The following is a 16,036-nucleotide window of genomic DNA, read 5'->3' as shown; positions in this document are numbered from 1 at the left end:
ACTGTCATGGTGCCCAGGTGGCATTGCCAGATGGCATGGACACTGCCAGGGTGCCAGGTTAGTGGTGCATGATCGGATCGGGGTTACCCTGCATGGGTGCTGGGGTTGCTTGGGGGCCTCGGATAATCGGGACGCCATTTTTAAATTCTCGCTACACTGCGGAGTTCCGGCGAGCGGAGATCCTCAGTGTACAAAACGGGACTGTGCGGCCTTCCCCACTGAGGCCCCTTATTCAACTCGGGTTGCTGCGAGGGCCTAGAAACACGCAACTAAACTCACTTGCTTTGTTGCCATCTAGTTAATCGAGCCCAATGCTTGCTTTTAAATCTGCAACTTATAGATTTTTATTAACCAAAGATATTAAGAGATATGGGGAACATCTACAGCCAATTAGGTCATAATCTGGAGATGCCGGTGTTGGACTGGGGTGGGCACAGTGAGAAGTCTTCCAACACCAGCTTAAAGTCCCACAGGAGAGATATCTAGCTGTGGAGACAGCTGCTGTTAACATGCACAAGAATGGTCAACCAGCTCCTCAAACCTGCAAATATGGGCTTTCTTTTCCCACTTTCACTTTTGCTGGTGAATTCTTAATCCACATCCATTTCTCCATTCAGTTTCAGCAGAGATTGCTAATGAAGAATTCAAGCTTCCCCTCCAATATTCCTTGGTCCAATCCCTTTATATTATACATTACAACAATGACTATACTACAAAAGAAGTGCGTAATTCTTCTTTTGGGATGCCCCAAGGTGAAGGGTATTCTATAAATACAAGTGTTTCAGTTCTTTTCTCACTTACAGACAATTTTCCACCCCCAGCATCACTGTACAGCCCATTCACACCCAACTCTGCATACTGATCAGTGAAGAGCTGTACAATGGATCTGACCTCGGAGTTTGAATGTTTCTCGGCACAAAACCATTCCAGTGGTATTGGTACAGATGCTTAATCTTTTAGATATCCATTGCCGCAGTAGAGGAAAATCAAAATGCGAGTGCCAGAACAGGGGAGATAAAATTCTGAAAGTGTTTGGAAAGGCTCTGAAGGTCTGCATTTAGGATATAGGGCGCGATTCTCCGGAAACATTTCTAAGTTCATTTGTGGCGGGTTTTGTTGGGAGTTTCCCATTGGCTCTGCTGACGAGTTCCCCACCGCTATCCAATGAAAGTTAGGGCGCAATTCTTTGGCCTATTTGTGCTCTTGTTTGAGCGACACAAGGCCAGTGAATAGCGGGAGAGGCCGGAATTGAGAGCTGCGCCCGGCGCCAAACAGTTTGCAATGTAACCGGCTCATGCCCGTAGGCGAAATCGGGATCTCACCGGAGCTTGGCGAGAAACCGATTATCAGCACTTACGCCCTATTTCCATACAAATAATGGGTGCGTCTCCATATCCAACAGCCTCCCGTGATTCATCAGCCTCCCCAGCAAGTGGGCACGCTGGCACCAATTAGTACTCCACAATTGACAGGTTCACATTTTCCACATTATATACCATTTGTCAAATTGTTGCCCACTCACTTAACCAACATCTGGCCGTTATTTGACTTCTCCTTCTAAAGATATGGCCGAGAGCAGAAATTACACAAAATCAGCTATTGTACTCAAAGGTCCAAACAGTAAAAGACCCTTGTTTTAATATATTGTGCCCTGGGAGGATCTATATCGGTTCAATAGAATTGTCGCTCTTCATGTCATGTCCTTGCCAACCAAGGGTTACTAATCAGGGCTTCTGTCATGACATGACCATGGGCAAGGCATGGAAGTCAGTCCCATGAACCACTCCTGCAGGTACAGGCATTGAAACCACACCAGACACTAGCCATCCAGTCAAAAGAGCCATCAATAGAATGAATCTTCAAATAGAATATCGTGAAGTCCATTTTCTGAAACCTTGCTTGTATCCCCACAACTTTCCAATGCATTCTCCAGTGTGAAAGACATCTGAAAATATTCCCTCAAAAGTGATTGTCTCCAGTAAAAAGTTCCATTCTATTATAAAATGCAGCGGCAGGATGTTGAAAAAATGTTTTACTTACGAAAGTTGTGTAGTAGCTCGCTCAATGCCCCTCTTCAATCTTTCTTGAACACATTTGATGATTCTCATTTCCTTTGAAGAGATAGAAACAGAAATCTAGGAGTATTTTCTGGTAAAATTGGATAACTTTGTAGTTAACTTTTAACAGTTACAAAACAATGCCCCCCCCCCCCCCCCCCATACACACACCATGGTGCATTCCTAGCACAATTGCTTGATCCGGGAATGGACAGGGGGGCTCTCCAACCCAAGGGCCAGTGGTGTGAAGGAAGAGAAGCAGAGGGCAGAGACTCCCAGGTACCTTGATCCCACCTGTCAGACATGTGGTGGAGGCTTTGCAGCCTCACAGGCTGAGGATCATTGGTCTACAAAACAGCAGAAGTGGACCTCAACCAGAGGATCCAGACTAGTGAAGGAACTTGAGCTCTTGAAGAACAGGGAAGCGTTTAACAACATTTTAATTAGTCCTGGCCCCTTACAGTGCAAGAGGTGTTTCTCGGAGGATGAGAAATGAGGCTACCCTTCAGGTGGCAGCAAGCACTGGAGTTTTTGCCACTTCATTGCCCCAACCTCCCACTATGTACGGTAGCACAAGTGGATAGCACTGTGGCTTCACAGCGCCAGGGTCCCATTCGATTCCCTGCTGGAGTTTGTGCGTGCTCCCCGTGTGTGCGTGGGTTTCCTCCGGGTTCTCCGGTTTCCTCCCACAGTCAAAAGACGTGCAGGTTAGGTGGATTGGCCGTGCTAAATTGCCCCTAGTGACCAAAAAGGTTGGGAGGGGTTATTGGGTTATGGGGATAGAGTGGAAGGAAGGGCTTAAGTGGGTCGGTGCAGACTCGATGGGCTGAATGGCCTCCTTCTGCACTGTATGTTCTATGTCTATGTTGTAACTTCTCCACTCTGCATGCAAATGGTGATGGATAATTGGGCCCTAAATATCCAGCAGATTTCCCTCCCACCTATCCGGCTTCCCAGGGCTGCCATGTGGGAGGGGACGATAGATATTTCATAGAATTTACAGTGCAGAAGGAGGCCATTCGGCCCATCGAGTCTGCACCGGCTCTTGGAAAGAGCACCCTACCCAAGGTCAACACCTCCACCCTATCCCATAACCCAGTAACCCCACCCAACACTAAGGGCAATTTTAGACACTAAGGGCAATTTATCATGGCCAATCCACCTAACCTGCACATCTTTGTGACTGTGGGAGGAAACCAGAGCACCCGGAGGAAACCCACGCACACACGGGGAGGATGTGCAGACTCCGCACAGACAGTGACCCAAGCCGGAATCGAACCTGGGACCCTGGAGCTGTGAAGCGATTGTGATATCCACAATGCTACCGTGGATAGGGAATAGAAATAAAGGCCCCAAGTTTCCAAAGTGGAAGGAACGGAAGTTGTAGCCGCCTCTTTCTTCCAAGTGGGTCTCCGCCCTGCGCTGCTGAAGGTATGACTCTTTGCTCAGGCACTTACATATAATCTCAACATATAGGGCGTATCTGCCTTTTTAAAGGTCCGACATTGCCTCTTCACGTGAAGCGACATCCACATTGGTCGCGTCATCGGGTTTTCTCATGTTTGCAAGAGTTCTGCCAGGACCCACTGTGAAATGAACTTTGATGCAGGAAAATGTGCAGGAACATGGGACAATCCATTGGGGGGACGGGACGACGACAATCCATGGGGGGGGGGAGAGAAAGAGAGAGAGATGAAGTGGCAATGTCCTTCGCTGCCAGAATTCTGCCCCAAAGAGACGCGAATGCTCCTCAGTGGGAACGAATTTGGTTTTGAGCAGCAACGCCGTTCTATGGAATGAACTGTGAACTTTCCAAGTGTTGAGGATTCTGGAGACAGAATTCCACGAGATTTCAAGGAAGTAGTTCCGCGAGAGCTACGCTCAGACTGATCACCCACGCAGCTTGGCCTGAACGTTGCCTCTTTGTAAAATAACAGGTGGGATTTTCAGGCCCTCCCTGGCAGAGTTTGCGCTGACGGATACAGCCCGCCATTGGCTAGCAACAGGCTCTGCCGCTCCAGTTGCTGTCAACGGAATTTCCTGATGTTCACACTCTCTGCATGGACTCCCTGCAGGAATGCCCAGTGTATATGGCAGTGGGGGACATCACACACAGGACATATGAGCTTTCCAATGTGTATGTACCCTCTTAATAATGGTGCAACGGTTGGGATATTCAATTTGAGGGGAGGGAAAATCTCAGCAAATCGGTTTAATGTACATCTTCATCATGTAAAACATGGAAACCTCCACAATAGGTGACTAAACAATCAGATTGTTGATATTATTCAACGTTGGATGGAAGGTAGAGCCAATGTCCACAGCGCTGATCTGGCTTTAGAAGCCAGAATGCAGTATGACTTCTATAGCACCACAGTTAGATCTGAGACTCTCCAAACCCAACCGCTCTGAAAATCAAAGCCAAAGTTTTGAAAGGGAATGCCACAGGCAAATCCAATCTGTCCAAGTGTGGTGATCCACCACTCTATATATATGTGTGTGCCTATATTAGGGGATGTACAGCAGTACCTGCTATTACAGGTTTGCCGGTAAGCCCCTGCCGGGTAGCTCCACCCACAGGGAGCAGTATAAATATTCATGAGTGCTCCTGAGCTGCCATTCTACAGCTGCAGCCGAAGGAATAACATCTCACGGTAATAAAGCCTCTCTTGTACCGATTCGAGTCTTTATGTGCAATTGTTAGTGCATCACCAAGCCTGTGTGTCGCGATGTTAAGAACTGCAAAGTGGTCTAGTTTTTCACTTCACACGTGCAGAGGAATTCAGCCTCAAATTTACACCTTGCTGATGTCAAAGTCAGCGAAAACAGAACATTAATTCATCATTTTGCGCTAGTCAATGAATATGACTGAGCTACAAGATGTACACACCAGCTCATGGATTCATATGACATTGAGAGCTGCTCAGGCAGTTTACATCATTGAAATACAAGCTGCAATAGTCAGATGGTTAATGAGGAGTTAAAGGCATTAATCTCCGGGCTCATTGACTCATTCATGACATCACTCAGACTCCTCGATTATGTTACTCCACTACAAACCATTCATTATTATTTTCTACCACATGACTGACTCGTACAACTGTGGGAAGACTAGAATTTACGTTAATTTCCCAAAATATTTTCTTTTTTTTAAATATAAATTTAGAGTGCCCAATTCATTTTTTCCCCAATTAAGGGGCAATTTAGCGTGGCCAATCCACCTACCCTGCACATCTTTGGGTTGTGGGAGTGAGACCCACGCAAACACGGGGAGAATGTGCAAACTCCACATGGACAGTGACCCAGAACCGGGATCGAACCTGGGACCTTGACGCCATGAGGCAGCAGTGCTAACCCACTGCGCCACCGTGCTGCCCTAGTCCCAAAATATTTTCATTTGGTTCGACAAATAAGCAGTTTTTAAGTTTAACCAATTCTCAGGACTACATTCCAATACGGACAGCGGCAGTTTAAATATGGGGTTCAAAATTAATCACTGATTTATCAATGAAGTGGCTGGCTAAAAGCATGACATTTTGCTCATTGGGAGCAGGTAGACAACAGAGGCTTTCTACAATCTGCTGGTGAAACTGCAATAGATAGGACTGCAACTATTGCCAAGGCACTGCAGTCTGTCCCAACCTGGGTTTGTTGTTGAGCACACACTGGTAACTCGGTGTGTAACTTACCTCAAGCAGTTGCGTCTCCACTTCATCATGGACTAGATCGATGCCTATTCTCTTCTCGCGATGGTATAAACATTCTTGAACCATCTGAAATAAGCAAAAACAAGCAATTAGAAAAATAAAGTCCTTGTATTCAAGTCATGCATTGCATACAGATTCAACTGACAACAATCTATGGGAATAATTTATTGGTTATGGTGTGCTTTGGGATATTCGGAGAAACGCACTGTATATAAATTCTTTCTTTTCTGAAAATCTATGGTAATAAGGACTCAGAGCTAATCCACAGGGATAAATTGACATGTATTGCTTCTTGGGGGTCAGGCAGGTTGTGAGATAGAGATTGGTCAGCATGCCAATCTGGTGGTGCTGCCTCATTTACCTGATAGTAGTGTTGAGGGGCTCAAACACCACAGGCTGTCTGAGCAAGAGGGTCAAGCAGCATGGGCCAATAACATGCTCTGCAGCCAACACATACACCCAACACTCACATACCAGGGGCGGAATTCTCCGACCCCCCGCAGGGTCGGAGAATCGCCTGAGGCTGGCGTAAATCCCGCCCCTGCCGTGGCCAGAATTCTCCGCCACCCGGGAATCGGCGGGAATCGCGCCCCGCCGGTTGGCAGGCCCCCCACGGCGATTCACCGGCCCGCGTTGGGCCGAAGTCCCGCCGCTGTCAGGCCTCTCTCGCCGACGTGGATTAAACCACCTCTGTCTGGTGGGAGCAGGCGGCGCGAGCGGGCCCCAGGGTCCTGGGGGGGGGGGCGCGGGGCGATTGGACCCCGGGGGGTGCCCCCACGGTGGCCTGGCCTGCGATCGGGGCCCAACGATTGGCCAGCGGGCCTGTGCCGTGGGGGCACTCTTTTTCTTCTGCCGCCGCCACGGCCTCCACCATGGCGGAGGCGGAAGAGACCCCCTCCACCGCGCGTGCGCCGGTGGTGACATCAGCGGTCGCTGACGCTCCGGCGCATGCGCGGATTCACGCCGACCGTCGAAGGCCTTTCGGCCAGCCCCGATGCCGGCCGGCGTGGCACCAAAGGCCGTTGCCGCTAGTCGGCGGAGCGGGAGCCACTCTGGTGCGGGCCTAGCCCCTAAAGGTGCGGCAAATTCCGTACCTTTGGGGAGGCCCGACGCCAGAGTGGTTGGCGCCACTCCGCTATGCCGGGACCCCCCGCCCCGCCGGGTAGGGGAGAATCCCGCCCCTGATGTTGCTGCAACTCAGGACTCACCTACAACATCCAGATGCTCCATCTCATCCTCACATATATTCCTAATATTGGCCTCATAATCTGCTCTCGCTGCCTCTGCATACCTCTACTATTCAACTGTGGCAGGACCATCACCCAGACACAATGGAACACAATCACAGGCAGAACAAGGCGCAGTAGAAGGCCATTCAGCCTCCTGAGCCTGATCGGCCATTCAATAACATCATGGCTGATTTGATAGTACCCTCAAATCTGAATCCTGCTGGCTCCTGATAACCTGTCACTCCCTTGCTTACCAATTATTGCCATTCTTCTCTCTCTTGCAGGACAAGGTGGAACACAATAATAATACTGCTGGAAAACCAGGACACCTACATTGGGACAGAAATAGGCCATTCAGCCGGTCAAGCCTTCTTCCGTCCGTCAATACGATTATGACTGATTAGACACATTGATGCTTTTTACACCCACTAACCCCATAACCCTTTACATTATTGTTAATCAGAAATCTATCAATCTCTGCTTTGAACATACACAATGACTGAGCTTCCACTGCCCTCTGGGGTAGAGAATTCCAAAGGTTCACAACCCTCTGTGTAAAGAGATTTCTCCTCAGCTCGGTCCGAAGTGACTTTCCCCTCATTTCTAAATTGTCCCCCTGGTTCGAGACGCTCTTACCAAGGAAAACATCTTACCTGTATCTACCTTGTCTATTCCTTTAAGTATTTTATAGGTTTCAATGAGATCACCTCTCCTTCTTCAAAATTCTAGAGAATACAGGCCGCCCAGTTTGCCCAATCTCCCTTCATAGGGCAGTCCTGCCATTCGGGAACAAATCTGTTGAAACTTCGTTGCACTCCCTCTATGGCAATGAAATCCTTTCTGAGGTAAGGGGACCAAAACCACACACAGTATTCCAGGTACGGTAAGCTTCTATACAATTGAAGCAAGGCCTCACTACTCCTGTACTCAAATCCTCTTGTGATAAAGGCTAACATTCTATTAACCTTCCTAATAGTTTGCTGCACCTGCATGTTCGCCTTCTGCGACTTATGGACAAGGACACCCACGTCCCTTTGTACGTCTACACTTTCTGATTTCTCAGCATTTAGGAAATACACTGCAAATCTGTTCCTTCTACCCAAGTGGGTTACCTCACATTTTTCCACATTGTATTCCATCTCCTGAACCCTATGGAGGAAATGGTTCTCCGCACCATAAGTCTTGCTGAGACGGAGCCCACGGAGTACGACCTCACTTGGAACATTGAAGATGAGGGCATGTTCCTGCTTTTTGCCCCTTCTCAGCTCACACTTATCCTATCGGGCATGATGGGAAAGCTGCTGATAGGAGCTCCATGGACCTCCTGTTTTCCACTCCACCCCATTTACCTCACACTTCTCCTCAAGATTTTCTGCTTTCAGACATCCAAGAACTCCTGTCTGACCACAAAAGAGCAGCGTCACATCACTAATGGAGAGGCCCCAACTCTTGATCTGACACTCAGCTCAGAAACTTATATTTGATATATTCACGGGATGCAGGTATCGCTGGCAGTTATTACCCATCCCTAATTGCACTTGTGAAGATGGTGAGTCACCTTCTTTAAACGCTGCAGTCTGGATGGGGTAAATACACCCAGTGCTGTGAGGAGGGAAGCGCCAGGTTTTTGTCCCAGCGACAGTGAAGGAGCTACAATATGCTTTCCCATCAAGATGGAGGTGTTCCCACGCACCTCGGCAGTAGAGGTCACAGGTTTGGAACGTTATGCTGAAGGAGCCTTGGTGAGTTTCTGCCGGGCATCTTGTAGACCAGGGTTTTTTCAAAGTGCGGGTTGGGAGCTGCGGGTGGGTGTCAGAAGGGTCTCAGAGCTGAGGGTCGCGGGAATGTTCCAGAAAGATCCCAGCGATATGGTTGAAGATTAAAGCTCTACAGTCAGCAGCACACCCAACCAAGCTGTTCTGGATCAGCTGCAACTGAGCAGAACCGTGAACTGCGATGCCCACATACCATCGAGAAAGTAATCCCTTTTTGGGAGTGCCGTGAGTGAGTGGTGGATACTTGTTACAAAAATCTGGTTCTGTTTCCATTCACATCGCACAGCAATTCAGCAGTCCCTTTGGTTTCAGAAGCGTAGGATTAAGAATAATTTCTCGATACAGATGTATGACTCGGCCCTTGGGGGCAAAGGATTAATTTCCCTTTTACTGCACTAAATATGCTTCCAGTGCCACAGGACAAAAAAGGTCTTAACTGTAAATCCGTAGCCTTACTATAAATAAACTATTGTGAATGTGTCCAATGCTGAACATCACAAGATGCGGAGTGACAATGGGGCAGGCAGATTTTGAAGCACTCTATTGTCGAGTTTTTAAACTGTATTATCAAAAGGGAACACCCTAACTTCCGTCTCTCTATGTCTATATCACTACTTCTTCATACCTCTGGACCAATCATAAGACAATAAGACATAGGAGCAGAATTAGGCCATTCAGCCCATCGAGTCTGCTCCGCCATTCAATCATGGCTGATATTTTTCTCATCCCCATTCTCCTGCCTTCTCCCCATAACCCCTGATCCCCTTATTAATCAAGAACCTATCTATCTCTGTCTTAAAGACACTCAGTGATTTGGCCTCCACAGCCTTCTGCGGCAAAGTGTTCCACATTCCCACAGTAACTCTAATTCTACTTTGATATACGAGAGGATTGAAGTAATTGAAACAGACACGATGCTGGGGAAGAAAAACAGGTAGATGCACTGTTGTACTGCACTGGAACAGTTTTCCCAGTGTCATAGCTAGTTCTGGAGCACAAGTCTTCAGTACTGTTGCTGGGATGTTGTCAGGGCCAAAGGCCAATATCCAGTGCCTTCACCTACTTTTTGATGTCACGTGGGGTGAATCAAATTGGCTCAAGACTGGCATCTGTGATGTTGAGAACTTCAGGAGGAGGCGGAGATGGATCATTCATTTCTGGTTGAAGATTGTTGCAAATGTTTCAGCTCTGCCTTTTGCACTGACCTGCTGGGATCCCTGTTCATAGGGGATGGGGTCCACTTCTCACGCTAGTTGTTTAATTGTTCACAACCATTCACAACTAGATTTGGAAGGACTACAGCGCTTTGATCTAATCCATTGGTTGTGGGATTTGCTCTGTCTATCACACACTGCTTCCATCGTTTAGCATGATCTGTTTTGCAGCTTCACCAGACTGGTACCACATTTTTGGGTACCTGTAATGAACTCCAATTGGCTTTATTGGTTGGCCAATTGGAGTATGAGCTCCCTCAATGATAGCTCATTGAGGGGGCCCATATAATCACCTGTGTAGGCTTTGTGAGCCAGTCTTAAGTTGACTGGACTGCTAGCAGCACTGTTTGTAGCTGCTCCTGTAATATCGTTATTGTAAATAAATATTGGTGTGGTGACGGAACTCCTGCCTCCCGTGGATTACTACAGTGGCGACGAGGATGGGATAGCCCAGACGGAAAGGATACCCACACACCAGCCCCGAGCAATTTCTCCAGACCCCGTCATCCAGTCGTCAGAGTCGGAGATGGACACGTTCGACGAGGCCGCCGCGACACCTCTCCCCAAGGAGGAAGAAGAACAACTTCCAAGGAGCTCGTCAAGGAAAAGACGGGCACCTATAAGGTACACCCCGCCCACTTCGGAGAACGACCCGGCGGACGACACAGAGGTGACAGACCCAGACACGAGGAGCAGGAAGAAGCTCAGAGGAATGTCAGCTGGCAGGAATTCCTCGGACCTTGGGGGGGAGGGGTGTAATGAACTCCAATTGGCTTTCTTGGTTGGCCAATTGGAGTATGAGCTCCCTCAATGATAGCTAATTGAGGGGGCCCATACAATCACCTGTGTAGGCTTTGTGAGCCAGTCTTAAGTTGACTGGACTGTTAGCAGCACTGTTTGTAGCTGCTCCTGTAATATCGTTATTGTAAATAAATTGGTGCGGTGACGGAACTCCTGCCTCCCGTGGATTACTACAGTACCCATGTTGCTGGTCCTGACATGCTCTCCTGCACTGGTGGATAAAAGGCAAGTTCAGAGTCAGGGTCTATACATAGCAAGTCATCGGGCATGAGGGGCCTGCACCCAAGTCAGGGGCAAGGATTGTTTGCTTGCCAACTCACTGGAGGGTGAAGTCTCAGGCTAGATCTGCTGCAGAGGACTCGGGTGAGGACAGCAATGGGAGTCTGGACAAAGAGAATGTGATACTGTGCATGCTCACCGAGAGCTGGGGAATCATTGACTGAGGTGCTGGAAAGCTTCCCGTCTCTCTCAAGGAGCATGAGGAAGTCTGGCTCCAAGTTGGCAGAGCGCAAAGCAAGAGCTTGCCCTCCCAGCACCCCGTCTCTCCGTCACGTTGCTGAGCCAGAGGCACTGCAGCTCCCATACCTATTGCAGCCTCTGTGTTCACAGGTCACCAAACCCTCAGTGCCCTCCTGTGAACACTACCTGCTGGACAGAGGAGCTCACCTCCACGCCCTCAAAAACACTCTGAGGAGTGATTGCAGAGACTTTGCAATAGCAGAGATCATTGAAAATTACCGTACCTGCATGTTAGGTGCCTGGTACGTTTAGTAATATTAATGCTGGGCAATGTGATGATTGCACTACTTCACATGCTTCCGGCACACGCAGACATACCCTTCACAGCAAGAAGTACCAGGAGGGTCACACCGAATACAGCTGGGGGCACAGCATGTCCCACTAGGGGGCATTTACCCTCTGTGTGGCCATCTCCAGAAGTGCTACAGATCAGCATTTTCTGCCTCTCGACTTGACATTTATTTATGCATGAGCTACATTGCAGCATTCTGAATTTGTAACCGTAATCCATGAGGGGCACAAATGGAATTTATTTATTTCACCATGTTTTATTTATACCCACACCTTAGCAGGATTTGCGCAGCATACAGAAGATCTACTAACCTAAGTGTTGCCGAGGCTCAGTGGCAGCACAGAAGGTCGTGAGTTCAAGCCCCCCTCCCACACTTAAGCACACAATCTCGGTTAACACTCCAGAGCAGTACCAAGGGAATGCTGCCCTGTCAGAGGTGCCATCCTTTGATTGAGGAATTATACAAAAAAAAAATCTGCCCTCAATCGAGTGGAAATGGCCTACACCATACGGAGTTCAGAAGAGTGCAAGGTAACCTTGAAGCTGAAACATATAGGGGGAGACATTAGTTTGTGCGGCACATGCACAGTTACATCAGTTTCCCCAGGGTGAGCAGCCTGCTGGGCACTACCTGCATGGGTCACACAGTTTTGTCTATTCATCTCATTGCTGAGAGTGTGGGACAAACCCACAAGGGAAGCAACCCACTTCTACCTGTCCCCGGGAAATTGACAGAATCTGCATAACGCCGCTCTGGAAAATGATCAAATTCATGTGAAAAATATAGGGGAATATAGTCAGAAATATTATCTGTACACGTTTTAAAAGGGAATAATACCTATTCTAATTGTCTCTTCCTTTTTTTGTAGAACACCAAATACCATGGAGAATTTTGAAGCTCACGGTGCTAGTTTAGAACTAAGGTTTGTTAAATTGTGCACAAGAGAGTTGATTTATATGCTCTGGATTCTGTAAGTAAGCCGTCAGCTGTTTGTCAATTTGAGGATGGCGCCCACTCATGAGTTTCTGCCATGGGTCCTCATGTGACTGAACAGGCTCATTCTCAACCCACGGCTCTTTGGGAACACGCGACAGGACGTCCCACGAGGTAGTGGGATCTGACGTGCAGGATTTGCTCCCTTTTCTTTTCTTTCTCTGCCGCTGCTTTGACTCATCATTAAGGCACCATGACTCAAATTGCAAGGACAATTTGGCAGGCAAATTTATATCAAGGCCCATGTCATTATAACACAGTTGGCAGCAGAAAAGCAAAGGAATGTAGCACCCAGCAGTCTTCCATTGAACTAATTGATACCTTTTAATTATATATTCTGACAAATGCCTGATTATTTAATTTTCACCTTGTAAAAAGGCCATCATTAGATTTGTCATTTTGGATTGGTGATTAATGGTCCTGTCCTTCAAGTGAGGTTTGTTTGGGGAATATAAAGGTGTTGAAAGTTAAGCATTGCCCATCCCTAGCTTAAAAGGTTTCGATAAAAGGAGAGAAAGGTATGTAGGATAACTGTTGAAAGACTATGCAGGTGTCGCAATGAAGAGAAATGAAATGGATAGGAGCATAACTTCCCTCGCAAACAGTGGACAACATATCAGAAAATCACAAGTGCTTTGTCCACCTAATGATGTTAAAACATCTGTGGTTTTCTCCAATAAACAGGGCTGTAAACACAGCCGGCCTTTATAGTGCAGAGCCTCAGAATTCTCTACCTATAAATTACAACTATGGTGCTAGGTGATATCTGTAAGTGTCTGATTCCATACAGTAAATTAATTGTAAAATACTAAAACCCCATGATAAAACGCAGCTGAGGAACAGATTCCAGAGAGCACATTTCAGCTACAGCTGATATACTCCAACAAGTTACATCTGGCTATAATGATTTAGAATCCATCGGGGATGATCATCTCCACCTAAATGTTGTAAATCCAATGCCCAATTTAATGCTAAAGTTGAACTTAACTAAATATCTGATACAACACCCATGCAATGTCAGCTTCACTCCGTGGTATCATCCACATCCTAGTTAGAAATGGTATTATGCAGCACACAATTGGTCCAACTTCCCCATATCTGACTCGCACGCTCCCCCTTGTAATTAGCAAGTCCATCTCTCTCCCCCCACCCCGTGTTCGCAAGTGAATCTCTCCTCTGCGCCCCCCCCCATTAGCCTGTAGTTAGCAAGTTCATCTCTCTTCTTCCCCCCCCCCCATTAGCCTGTAGTTAGCAAGTTAATCTCTCCTCTCCGCCCCCCATTAGCCTGTAGTGAGCAAGTTCATCTCCCCCCCATCATTAGCCTGTAGTTAGCAAGTTCATCTCTCTTCTCTCTGCCCCCTATTAGCCTGTAGTTAGCAAGTTCATCTCTCTTCTTCCCCCCCTATTAGCCTGTAGTTAGCAAGTTAATCTCTCCTCTCCGCCCCCCATTAGCCTGTAGTGAGCAAGTTCATCTCCCCCCCATCATTAGCCTGTAGTTAGCAAGTTCATCTCTCCTCTCGCCCCCCCATTAGCCTGTAGTTTGCATGCTCATCTCGCACCCCCCCCCCCCCCCCCCCCATTAGCCTGTAGTTAGCAAGTTCATCTTTCTTCTCTCTGCCCCCCTATTAGCCTGTAATTAGCAAGTTAATCTCTCTTCCCTTTTTTTAGGACCTTTGCAAATGTCAGTCCTCTGGAATCACTCCCATGTCCAATGAGGATTGACAGTCTGCGGCCCAAACTGCCAGCATTTCCATCCTTACTTTCTTCAGAAAACTTGGAAGCATACCAAAAAGAGAGTGGGAAGCTGAGGCACTAATGAGAGTGAGGAATATGAAGTAATTAATATCAGTAAAGGATAAGTACTAGAGGAATTAATCAGTCTAAAAACCAACAAATTCTCTAGACCAGGGTTCTGAGAGATGCAGAAATAGTGGAGACAGTGATTGTGATCTTCCAAAGTTCCCTGGCTTCTAAAATGGTCCCAGCAGATCAGAAGGCGGCAATTGTACCATCGTTATTCAAGAAACATAAGGAGGGAGGAAACAAGGATCTACAGTTAGCCAGTTAGCCTGATATCAGTCATCGGAATCCATTACTAAGGAAGTGTTGGTTAACATGGCACTTGGAAAATCATAGGCTGAGCCAACATGGTTTTGTGAAAGGGGAATAATAGTATCTGGAAAATAGTGCTGGTTTTTTTTGAGGATGTAATGAACAGGATAGATAAAGGGGACACTTTGCTAGCGCATATTGAACATCCCAATGTCAGCAGAGAAAAAAATCTCCTCAAAGAATGCCACGATTGACAGCTAACTAAGCATTCCTATTAACACAGGGCCTCAAAAATAACTCCACACACTCATCTGAGATTCCGTAGTCCTGCCCAGGACACAATCCACAACGTACTGTATGACGACAGCCCCACCCCTCGACGGCATACCCCCTGGTTTACTGCAAACATCGCCAACACACAACCTGGCAGCTAACCTGAGTGGTGAGGTACTCGGGTTTCAAACTGCTATGGAAAATCTGGACAAGCCTCAACCTCTTGAGGATGGGCCTGGGAAGATGTGGCAACTTGCTCCACAAGCGGAACAGTTTACATTGTAACTGTGGCCATCCAAGTCAGCCAATTGTCCAGAGACTGAATTCCAGCCCTCAAATCATCCATTCCTGGTGGCATTACAACCATTCACACTGCCTCAGCTGAAGCCATCGAGTAGATTATTAACCAAAACATCAAATTAGAACTGATTCCCCACCCATATGAATTAAAAATGTGGATGCCCTTTCCATGGATTCCCAAAAGGCTTGCAACAAGGGTTTAGCTCAGTTTTTAAAAAATATTTTTTATTCTCCTTTTTCACATTTTCTCCCAAATTTACACCCACCAACAATAAACAATAACAAATATGTCAATCCCTATATCAATAACAACAATCCCATCCTCCCACCAAACCCCCAAACATTAGCCCGCATGTTCACACAAATAAATGACAAAAAGCAATTAGGGATCACCCATAGTCGCCATTAACACACACAGCTCCCCTCCCCCCAACCCTCCCACCCACACGCCGCAGCTAATGTTCGATGTTATCCAGTTCTTGAAAGTGCATAATGAATAATGCCCATGAATTGTAGAACCCCTCCATCCTTCCCCTCAGTTCAAACTTAACCTTCTCAAGAGTCAAGAATTCCAACAGGTCCCCCCGCCACGCCAGGGCACAGGGTGGAAAGGTTGTTCTCCAACCTATCAGGAAGGGTTTAGCTCAGTTGACTGGACAGCTGGTTCGTGGTGCAGGGCGAGGCAACAGCACGGGTTCAATTCCCGTACCAGCTGAGGTTATTCATGAGGGCCCACCTTCTCAACCTTGCCCCTCGCCTGAGGTGTGGTGATCCTCAAGTTAAACCACCACCGGTCAGCTCTCCCCCTTAAAGGGGAAAGCAG

The 16,036-nt window shown here is 47.5% G+C and overlaps 1 protein-coding gene across 6 annotated transcripts in view; it reads right to left on the bottom strand.

Moving 5' to 3' along the window:
- Positions 1-16,036, bottom strand: part of LOC119978736 (tektin-3-like) — a 104,555-nt gene that overhangs the window by 34,740 nt on the left and 53,779 nt on the right. For all 6 annotated transcript variants that reach the window (XM_038820568.1, XM_038820569.1, XM_038820573.1 and 3 more), the window contains exons 3-4: positions 5,747-5,830; positions 2,041-2,111 (exon numbers count right to left, since the gene is read on the bottom strand). In XM_038820568.1, the coding sequence (XP_038676496.1) occupies positions 2,041-2,111; positions 5,747-5,830 (155 nt within the window). The remainder of the gene's footprint in view (positions 1-2,040; positions 2,112-5,746; positions 5,831-16,036) is intronic.

Source organism: Scyliorhinus canicula, chromosome 15 (assembly GCF_902713615.1).
Source record: "Scyliorhinus canicula chromosome 15, sScyCan1.1, whole genome shotgun sequence".
Taxonomy (NCBI): domain Eukaryota; kingdom Metazoa; phylum Chordata; class Chondrichthyes; order Carcharhiniformes; family Scyliorhinidae; genus Scyliorhinus; species Scyliorhinus canicula.
Note: the sequence above shows the minus strand (reverse complement) of the source record. Positions and strands in the feature narration are given on the sequence as shown.